The sequence below is a fragment of the Macrobrachium rosenbergii genome, chromosome 43 (assembly GCF_040412425.1).
Source record: "Macrobrachium rosenbergii isolate ZJJX-2024 chromosome 43, ASM4041242v1, whole genome shotgun sequence".
Lineage (NCBI taxonomy): Eukaryota > Metazoa > Arthropoda > Malacostraca > Decapoda > Palaemonidae > Macrobrachium > Macrobrachium rosenbergii.
In genome coordinates this window covers 44,470,479-44,482,123 of record NC_089783.1, presented here as the reverse complement: position 1 = coordinate 44,482,123, position 11,645 = coordinate 44,470,479, and the positions used below count along the sequence as shown (strand labels likewise).

Genomic DNA, 11,645 nt, shown 5'->3' with positions numbered 1-11,645 from the left:
TCTAATCTCACAGGAACATTAAATTTACTTATGATCATCATCCACCGAGACAATATCTTGAGAAAAATGTCTGCAATGATCTAATAAATCTTATTTCTAAAGCAAGTAAGAGGCAGGGAAAATACAGATTACCACTGATAAAATGCTAGCCAAAAATCTATTTCACAATTTCTGGTAAATTAAATTAGCACTTCCTTTCTCCTCCCTGGATTTTTAGTGCTTGGTTAATTTGTACATGTAATTTTTTTGGCACTCATAGTAATCAAAGTCATGTAATATGGTATATTTAAAGTTCAGGTGAATGAATAAATTCACCTTCTACTTCACAACAAAAGTAAAAATTGCATGCATTTAACTGTGGATTAAAAATAGTATTTAAAATTCCACAATGAATGTAATATCCAATTAATTTAAATAGTTCTAAATGAACCTACTTGACTGAATCATAGGTCAAACCGAGTACCTAAAAAGGGCCTGGAATGTACAAATATAATTAATGTGGATTTTAACATTTAATACAAAACAGAATGCTGAAAAATAATGCAGGTAGTGATATGCCTCCAATGTTATTTAAAAGGCACCCTAACAATATTTCATTCATCTTATGTTTTAAAATACTATTTCCTTATAAAACTTACATCTCTGTCCTTCCCGGTTTTGTTTCATAACATCCCACACCAAGACATAAAATATGCAATTAGCATACCAAAAAATTGACCCATAATCTAATTACCTTACATCAGACCAAACCAATATTCTGTTAGGTTCCCTGAGGATAAAATAGTAGCTGCATAAAGACAATCATGAACTCTACTCTGAATGGAAACTCACTCACATATTGTCAATAATAACCAACTTTTTAAACTTAAGTCTTCTACCAAACAGAAAATAAATATAAAAAACATGCATACCATTTATATTTGAAGGTAACTTTAACTTAATTTTTGGCATAATTTGACCCTTGCCAGTATAAAATCAATTTTTCCCTAAAGCTTTGTAAATGTGTTAGCTTGTACTAGTTAAAGAGAATGCTGAATGTTCTTAAATAGAAATAAAGTTAATCACTGCCTGAATATTGTTTACTTTATAAGTAAAAGAACACAAGTCTACCTTGTAATGGAATCAGAACTATTCATGGAATTTATTTTAATTCAGTCATGCTGATTTTCTTTTATGCCATTCCATTTGAATTCTACAGTTCAAAATTCCAAGTATCTTTACCTTTAAATAAAAATAAAAATTAAATATAGATATTTCTTATTTAGAAGCATGGAATTCTTGAAGACAAAGATAACATGACCATTCTCCTTCTGGTGGTTCTGACAACGGTGGATCAAGACAATAAAGATGGTATCCTCGATCACAGTCATCACAGAATAACAGCTGATCCTAAAACAGACAGTGATGATTAAGCTAATATTAAGTAGGCAATATCTTAAAGTTACATCCCTTAACATGTGGAGCTTTGAGGGTAAAAAAAAAAAAAACAGGTTTTGGTGTAGGAAAAACCTATTTTTGTTAGTCGCTGTTTCGTCCTCAAGGAGTTACCTTCCATGGTCTACCAGAGCTCCATGCTGACCAAACTACTATCAAAGCATTCTCTTCTAGTTGGTCTTTTTGGCCAGATATTGTGTCATAATGATTAACATTATAACACGTGATGGAGTATATAATGGACTCAAAGATAAGAGGGCACTTCCCCTTATCTTCAGCAAAGTTGAACCCAGTTTTTCCAACGTCAAAGAACCTGCAAGAAAGAGAAGTGACTATTGCGCATGAGCATCCGCCCTCTTGTTTACAATCGGGTTGTTAAAGACCAAGGAGCCATTACTCTGTTGGTCAATGCAGGATGATCCCTTGCCCAAATCCCATGCCTTTTCATCAGGAAAGTGGGAGGGTTTTTAGAACTCAACAGCGACTACCAAAAATAGGTTTTTCCTACACCAAAACCTGTTTTTTGATAGGGCAGTCGCTTGTTTCATCCTCAAGGATCTTTACAAATATACTGACAGGTGACGAAAAAGGTTTAAACTCTCAATTTTTAATCCCAACACCCCAAAGGAAAAACATTTCTGGTCTGAGGTCAAGCCACAAATTTCGAGTCCCATTCTTTACTCCAAGTACTCTTCAGGTTTTGGTACCAAGGAAACTATACACAAACCTACGTTTTAGGATATAGTTCTACAGTGGCTTACCTAAGCATGCTGGGTTTAGTTGCAGTACTGTCGCCCTTCTCTCAGTGATAGTTAGCATTAGCATACTCACTGTCAACAGCACCCCTAGTTTTCTGCTGTAGTACCTAGGGGTTAGGACTAACCATGCCACCTACTGATACACAGTGTAGTCAAATTTGTTCTAGCACATGGCAATAATGTGTGTGTGTGTCCCTGATGACCACCCTGTACATTCGGAGACTTCTTCGAAAGGGACATTTCTGAAGAAGGCCAACAGCGTACTGTACTTACCTAATATCATGTGACCTAGGAAAAGAGTGTGGATCTGCCTTTTTAATGAGACACTACAATCCTACAATCATCCCCAGCCCTTGTCGGGAGAGTGGTTAGTTTGTGCTAGGGTGTAGGAAAATAGACCCTCTGGGATGTTTGCCATGACTTCTAGGTAAACCTTAAGTGCTTGAACCAGCCATAATGTGTTGTCTGCTAAACTGAGTTTTCTTATAAGAGCAGATTTCCTTTTTAAAAGATCCTCATTCTTGGCCAGAAATGATGGCCAGGGGACAATAATAACTGATGGTCAGCTGTTTGGGTGATGCATCGTCCCTGTCTAAGAAAGCCCAGTTCACTAATATGAGCTCCTGATGTCAAAGCAATCAAGAAGATCGCCTTTCGTAGCATGTGCAGTGTGGTTGTATTGAGTTCACTGAATTGAGGGGTTGATAGAAGTCTAAGCACCTTGTTCAGGGACTAAGTGATTGGAAGCCTTTTGGGAGCGGGTCTTTGTAGAGCAAAAGACTGCAGAAGGGAAGTGACAACTTCTATACTGGAGTCAATCCCGAATCCATAAAGCAAGGGTTCTGTTATTGCAGCCTTGTATGCCATGACTGATATGGCCGCAAAGCATTTGTCTTCAAAAGGGTATATAAGAAAAATAAAGTGTTTCTCTAGAAATCTCAACCAAGCTTTCAGTATGGATATAATCTAACCATATCTTCCATACAGACTGGTGTTGCTGGATAGATGATGTCCATAATTTTTGCACTAGGTACCTAGTAATGTTGGTGAGTAATTTTCTCGATAGATATTTAAAAAATCCATAAGTGAAGGTCTTGGCTCAGAAAGGAGGATGTGTAAATGACTTTCCCTCCTACTGTCTGGGATAGAACAGCAGATGATAGTGGAATTGATCTTTTCACCAACTGTTGAAGTAACAGGAACCAATGCCTGTTTGGCATATTGGGCTACAGTAAACCGCCCCTTATTCATGGTCTCATGATTTGCGGACTCACCTATTCGCGGATTTCTCTATGGTACATATGTATTATTCGCTGAAAATTTGCCCATTCACAGTAATTTTTACTGAGAAATATTCACTAACTACTGTATTTTCATATAATTTTCATGACTAAATGCACTTTTTGTGATAAAACTACTAAAATACTCAAGTACCCAGGTAGTGCTCGAGTTATGATAAATTTGATTTTGAGATGGGGTAAGCAATTAATACTGAATTACCTAGAAATAAGTGCTGAATGGACTTTTTCACCGGGTGACACGGGACCCCGATCCAGAAATATGTAAAGCTCGTACTATGATGAAATCAAGTGAAAATAGCAAACGGAATCTTGATTTTTTTTTTTTTTTACACAAAACAAACATGCCCCAAATGGCCAACATCATCTATTAACGAAAAAATAACTAAATTAATTTCACAAGAAGACGTATTTAATTTATATTTCGACTTAAAAACGCTTCGCACAACAAAAAATAACCTTGCCACATATAAATAAAGTATCTAGAAATTCATTTTCATTAACTAGAAGCAAGAAAAGTGCTCTGAACCGAGTTAAATACGGAGAAATAAACTTACCGCGTAATCGATTTCCAAACCAAAACATTGATCGCTATGATCGCAATTTATAATACAAAAGCAATATAAGAATATACACAATAAATACTATTGGATACAGTGAATTAAAGCATAACTTTTTAAGAGATCCATGGAAAAGATGCATATTTGTTATGTTAATGTTTTCATATAATACAATATGTGAATATAGAGTATAGTATAATGTAGGCTAGGCTACCATATCTATACGATATACCATAGTGTAGGCTAAGCTAATTCTTGTTTGTTATCCAATTTCTCTTTGTATTGAATTATCATAAGTCACTCTGCCTGAACCTCCAGAATTAGCTGATATTAATAAATACTATATCATGTATGTATAGAGTATACTGTACTTTATAGTGTAGGCTAGGCTACCATACATGTATACATGGTGGTACTGAATACCCTAGTATAGGCTAGGCTATATTCAAGATATGTTTTTTCAACAAATGATAGGGTTTTTGGAACCTAACCCCATCATAAGTAGGATAATACCTCTATGCACTTTTAGTTTTGTGTGTGTGTGTGTGTGTTTGAACTATCAAAATACTGTAGGCAGTTCTAAGTATTTTTAGAAGGGTTCTAAGTATTCACTGGTTTTAGCTATTTGCGGGGGGGGAGGGGGGTGTTATGCATCCCCCGCAAATATGGGGCTTTACTGTATTAAGAAAGCTGTTCCTTTGAAGGTTAGAAGTTTGCTCAAAACCTTTGACATCTGGGACAATGGAGGAAAAAGATATCGTCCTCCCCTTGTTCCAGTCTTCAGGAAGGCATCTCTTGTTGTTGCTTGACTGTCCAGGTTCGGAGACACATATATTAGGCATTTGTGATTCTTGTATGTGACGAACAGGCCCACTTCTCCCCGCACAGGTTGGTGAAGTGGCAGTTGTCGCAGAAATAATAGGCACCAATGCTGAAAGCCATTCTCCACCCACGAACCACCTAGTCACCAGTAATGAGTACCGCACGATCGAGCGACAGCCATTAAGAAGATCACAACGGTTGGCCCACAGGTATGGGAAAACAGCCATTACATAACTGTTAAGTCCACACAGAAAGATTGTTCGATGTTTTCCTGGACTGACACGAAAATTCTTTTCAACGTCTTTTTAAGAAAAACAAGTATTTTTATTCAGTTGGCTGAAGAGGACCGTTACGCAAACGGTCCAAAGCTCCCTTGTTTTTATCCTTTTTTGTATTTTTTTTTTTTTTTTTTTGTACCTTGAAAAATACAGTTTTTCAGTTACATTATTGTGGCTTTTTTACTCTACTCATGTTGGCTATTATTTGAAAAGAGTGGTTGTCATTTTCCTTGATAGAGAGTCTACTATTACAATGAGACCCCCTGTGGGGTGAATTGCAGACTTGTGCCACTTCCTTGCTAGCATCATCCAAAGGATGGCTAGTATTATCATATTGTGAAAAAGGATGTCCTTGCTGTTGTTGTTGTCCCTTTGTAAGGAATTGTACCTTCTGACCACCTACCTGTTTTTTGAGGAAAACTTTAGGGGGAGACTGAAGGCTTATATGATTTTTGATCAAAGCAGGCCTTATTTGGGGTTGGGTAAAGGGAAATTTTGGGTTCTTTGTTTTCTGAAGTTCCCTTTCCCCAGAAGAGCGTGCACTGTACAATTCTGTTGGCGGGCATGCTTGCTGAGTTGAGCCACAACAGACTCCTCAAACAGGTCCTTACAGAAGGGGTTACAATGTAATAATGCAGTGACACTGGAGAGTGATTTGATGGAGCACTCCAATGCTTCCATTCGTGGTTTTACGCACCATTCTAGGAAGTCAGTGTGCTACCCATCAGGTTCCCATAAGACTTTTGGCCTCAATAGCAAAAATTATCCTGGAATCTTCTGGAAGCCTTTTGGTGGCAACTTCCAGCAAGGTGGAAGAGGTTATAATACTATCGAGTTGGAGCCTAGCATAAAATTCTGACGAGGCTGTCTCCTCTGAGAGTCTTCTCATAGGGGTCCCAAACTGTAACTCCGAAATTGCTGCTTAGCTATATCTAAAGGGAGCTTTTCCTTTCAAAAGGGAGTTGTGGTATTGCCTGTTCCTTGGAATTTCCCAAAACTGGGATGACCGTGGCAGATGGTTTTAATTCTGCCATTGTCTCTTGTTTTTAGTCACTAAAAATTCTGAAAATCTGTCATCATATGATTAATAATTTTGAAAGTGAAGGGACAGAAGGCTGGGGCTACTTCGTGAGCAACTTGGGTCTTATTTAAAACGGAAATAGAGATCCATTTTCCATTGGCCTGGTAAGTTAAGTATATCTTAGTTTAACCAGACCACTGAGCTGATTAACAGCTCTCCTAGGGCTGGCCCGAACCAACTGGTTACCTAGCAATGGGACCTACAGCTTATTGTGGAATCCGAACCACATTATGACGAGAAATGAATTTCTATCACCAGAAATAACTATTGATCCTAGGATACTGTTTATATTAATCATAGGCTTATTTGTTCTTTCTTAGCCTAGTATAGGGTATTGCCTAATCCAGATTATTATAGATCACTCTTACATGTATAGGCCATATAAAAGCAAAAACTTACTAATATGTAACCTTATAGTTAGTCTACTATATATGTAACCTTATAGTTAGTCTACTGTTTTTTGTCTAACCCAGGTTGTTGTTTATATCCAATCCTAGGCTATTTGGGCTACTATATAAAACAGTAACTCACTAATTGTAACCTTATAGCCAGACTATAACTTACTCTAATCTAGGCTACTGCCTAATTCAGATTATTTAATTCACACTTTTGGGTATGGGTTACATAAAACACAATTACCTTAGTATGTAGCATTATGGCTAGGATACCATCTCATCCAGCACAGATTACTATGTCATATAGTCCTACTAGGTTACAATGGTCTAGGCTAACAATTTAGTCCAAAAATGGGATGTTTCATAAAAAGCTATCACTTAACTTAATATAAGGTAATGCCTAGTCCTGGATTATTTAGATCATGCTCAAGTGCACAGGCTTACATAAAATGAAAAAATTATACTAATATGTAGCCTTATTGTTAGCCTATCAATATCTTTTGCCCAGGTATTGTAATCTGATCCTATGGTCCTTGGTCTAAGCTAGGCCACTTCAGGATACGTAATCCTAGGACATAGGCTATGGGCAATATCCACTATTACTCTAGTCTAAATTACTCTAATTTACTGCCTAGATTATTGTAGACATCGTACAATATGAAAGGATTTTCTATATTAATACTAAGTTGTGGAAAATTTCTCTTAATTAAAACATTTAGTTAGATTTAAAACAATTTTTGCATTATGAAACTAGCAGTCCAACCAGCCGGATTCCGGCTTTCACACATAAATCATCAATTCCAAAAGTTTAAAACTAAAACTTTTAACTGAAACTTAATATTAAGCATTTATCTTGCTATTTTTGATGTTTCCATGATCCTCGACAATGAAATCGGAAAAATCGGAAAAAAGTCAAATTTTTTTGAAGCGCTGGTAATGACGTAAACCGTTCACTACAGACCAACAGAGTAATGGCTCCTTGGTCTTTAACAGCCCGGTTGTAAACAAGAGGGCGCATGCAACAGTCACTTCTCTTTCTTGCAGGCGCATGCAACAGTCACTTCTCTTTCTTGCAGGTTCTTTGACATTGAAAAAACTGGGTTCAGCTTCCCTGAAGATAAGGGAAAGTGTCCTCTTATCTTTGAGTCCATTATATACTCCAACACATGTTATAATGTTAATCATTACAACACAATACCTGGCCAAAAAGAACTAGCAGAGAATTCTTTGATATTAGTTTGGTCACCATGGAGCTCTGGTAGACCATGGAAGATAACTCCTTAAGGACAAAACTAGCGACTACGCTATAAAAAAAAAGATTAAAAAATAAAAAACTAATAGTACTATACATAAAATTATGTTCAAATGTTTCACAACTAACAAATCAGTATATTTACATAACTTCACCTGCCCTCTACTTAGAAGCAATGCAAATTACAGATGGTAAATACAAGCCAATAAGTAAGCCCTTGGGAGGGTTGATGCCACTGCTCCACTCACTACTACAGATAGCCATTACATTAGTTCTAAAAATCCAATCTCCAAAGAAAGGCAGCTGAAAATCGGGTAAAATTAATGGGTTTGTAGCAAAATTTCTTCTATAAGCTTACCCTACGTTATACAGCGAAATTTCCTCTATAAGCTTACCCTAAATTATATAGGAGTTCCTATATCATACACTATAAATCGGTATTTCACTTAAGAAAAGCCCACTGTCCCATTGGACTGAGATGAGAATGAAAATCTCATCAAGAGACTGATGGTGTATCAGCAAACTATCATGAACACAGGTTGCTAGAATCTCAGCTATTGCATTTCCATGGTATGTAGTAAATAATCCACAAATCAAGAAATGAGGCAACAGTAGTTGACTGGGACAAACCACTTGGTGCCAACTAAACTGACCTTTCATAACCTTGTCTCACCAGAGGTTTTTACCTTAAGACTTCCATTATAAACACTGCATGACCTCAGAAATGAATTCAACCCCAACTATAAACATCTTGAGTAAACCTGGAAAGTCCACTCCAAATGTGGCTCTGTTAATTCTCATCAAACAAGTATAGTATTCGGAAATTAATATCTCGGTGCAGAGACTGACGGGAAGAGTCATTGTGCAGTTAACTGAAAAACATCTTGTGGAGGATAAGGCACATTCAGGGTTGCTTTACAGACATTCAAATTATGAAATTCAGAGATGATAGTATAAGACTGTGCTAATTGAAACCCTGTTTACTGACTGCAATTAGCCATGAATGGATTAATTCCTAATAAAATGAAAGATTTGAAGAGGCAAAAATTATGCTTGCAAAAGCAAAATATCATGAAAATGCAGAACATTACCACATTAGCAACATGTTTGAACAGGCACAATGAAGAGGTTGGTTATAGAGACTAGGACAATATATTAAAAACAAATTAACGAATACCCTTACTAAAGTTAAATGCTAATCAAGAGGTTATTGCCCTCTTTCCCATCAATTATGGGCTCATATACTATTATTATTACTGCAGAGTCTCCTCTATTCTTCTTGTTATATTAGTCTCGTCTGCAGGTAGATAGTATAATAATTTTCCAAAGGACTTGGAAAGATATTCTTTTGTTGTTTATTTTATTGTTGCATTTCGACACGCACGCAGGTGGTCATCAACAGAGAGAATGAATGAAACACAAAGGTGAGCAATCATTTATAGCAAGAAGGATGGATTAATCTCTTGGCTGGTCAAATTTTAATTAAACGGTTGGGGGGAGGGGGTTTACAAATGGACTGATGAAAATTCGACCTGCTAAGACATTATCCATCCTTCCTGCTATAGGCTAAATAATTGACCAACTTTGTGTTTCTTTCACTCTCTCAGTTGATGAGAGCTGCATGCGTGTTGAAACTTAACAGTAAAATAAATCACAAAATCAGAATATCTTTCCATGTCCTTTGGAAATTTATTAAACCATCTACCTACAGACGAGAATAATATAAGAAGAAGAATAGAGAAGATTCTCTATAAGCTAAATGCTGTTGAAATAGCAAATGTTTTTAATAACAACGTCACTGAGCTGACTGGCCTGAAGAGTTTCTTCTTGAAAATTGTTTAGATCTTTATTTAATATACTGCAGCTCCCTAAAACCTAGTAATTATATCAATAAAAATGGAACTGTTACAGTTCCTTTCCAAGGATATGTTTCAGATATTTAATATACATTATAGGGCGAAAATACAGTCGACCCTCGTTAAGACGGACTAACAGGGGGTCCAGGTTGTCCATCTTAGCCGTATTTCATTATTTTTATAAAGAGTATGGATAATTAACCAATGTAGAAATGTTTGAATTAAAGCTCATGGTAAAAGATGAAAAATGAAGAATAAAACATGATAAAAACGATAGAATTCAGCCACATATATAGATGCCTAGGTCGAGACATAAACGCATAACTGTTAAGTAAAATGAAGGGGTCTCCAAAATGAAGAGTAAGTTTTTATTCCTTTTTTCACTATAGTTTATTATTACCTATATTAATATCCTGTTAAATAAATGTGAGATGACTGAGATCATCAGTAATAAAATAGTGGGACAATTAAGACCATGAATTCACTAACACATTTTGTTAAAAAAAAAAAAAATTCTGTAAAATGCAAAAATATGTGATCAAAATGATTGTAATTCAACTTGTGAATTTTAATGATAAGTAAGACTATAAAATACATTTTGTCATATCTATCTTGGAGAGGGTTGTTTTTTATTGTTACTAATGTCGCCATCAGTTTGCAGTTGTAAATTTGTGGACGGTCCGGGAATAGGATTCGCAAGTGATGATGCATCACCACGACAGACTGTCGTGGGATTTTTCATACCACTATATTAAAGTTAAAATTATTGTTGAATTCATGTTTTCATGAAGAAATAATTATATAAAGCAAATTACTGAGTAATTTTTACCATCAGCAGTCAAATACTGTAATCACGATCATGGCAACGTTCAAACTTAGTGCCGTCACGACGTATGTCTATAAATAGAACAGCTAAGTTTGTCGTATGTCTATAAATAGAACAGAAGTAGAGGGCTATCACTGGCAAGCAGATCTCCATGGCAATCAGCCAGCCAATCAGGTTTTAGCTGTATTCTGTCTGAGAAAGATCTTTTGCTCCAAGAAGCTGACGATGACATAAGTGCGTGTGTTTTGAATACAAAACGTAGTTTTTAATGGTGTTTGTATTTTACTAGTTACATGAAGGATAGAACAAATTTCCTCTTATTACTTCGAGTGCAAAACTGTTGGTTCAGAGATTCTTCAGCAACAAAATATATATACAGTATATATATATCACTGAGCATCAACGGTTTTACCTATCTGCTGCCCGACTGGTAGCTACAGTACGATGCTTTGTATGTTTTTTAGGAAAGAAAAGACATGACAAAGGTAAACTTTACAAAGACAAAAGCTGAGTTACTGAACAATACTTGTGTTTATGTGGCAAATGACATGAAAGAGCAAAACAGGTTTAGTAAATATGTTCTGCATGCAATATTTTTTTGCTTCAGAACATATTTACTAAAGCTGAAAATTGCCAATTCCTGTATGTAGTGTAACTATCCTTTAAAAGAAAAATTCTTTCAACACAGGTTTTAATCTGTTCTGAAGCAATATTTTTTTGCTTCAGAACATATTTACTAAAGCTCTCTCTTTAAAACATCTCTTTAAAACAAAATTCTCTCTCTTTCTCTCTCGGAGAATCTACTCTCTCTCAGGAACTGGCTCTCTCTCTCTCTCATTTGCCACAAAAACACAGAATTACGTTGCATAGACGGAACTGGCAATTCTCTCTCTCTCTCTCTCTCTCTTATGTCATTTGCCACATAAAAACAAGTATTGTTCAGTGACTCAGCTTTTGTCTTCGTAAAGTTTATCTTTGTCATGTCTTTTCTTTCCTAAAAAACATACAAAGCATCATACTGTAGCTACCAGTTGGGCAGCAGATAGTTAAAACTGTTGATGCTCAGTGATTGGCTATGATACTTC

At 36.1% G+C, this 11,645-nt stretch overlaps 1 protein-coding gene across 2 annotated transcripts in view; it reads right to left on the bottom strand.

The window, feature by feature from the left end:
* The window catches only part of LOC136828842 (zinc finger protein ubi-d4 B-like), a 62,148-nt gene continuing 50,503 nt past the window's right edge, over positions 1 to 11,645 (bottom strand). For both annotated transcript variants that reach the window (XM_067087113.1, XM_067087114.1), the window contains one exon: positions 1 to 1,389. In XM_067087113.1, the coding sequence (XP_066943214.1) occupies positions 1,258 to 1,389 (132 nt within the window). In that variant the 3' untranslated portion in view covers positions 1 to 1,257. The remainder of the gene's footprint in view (positions 1,390 to 11,645) is intronic.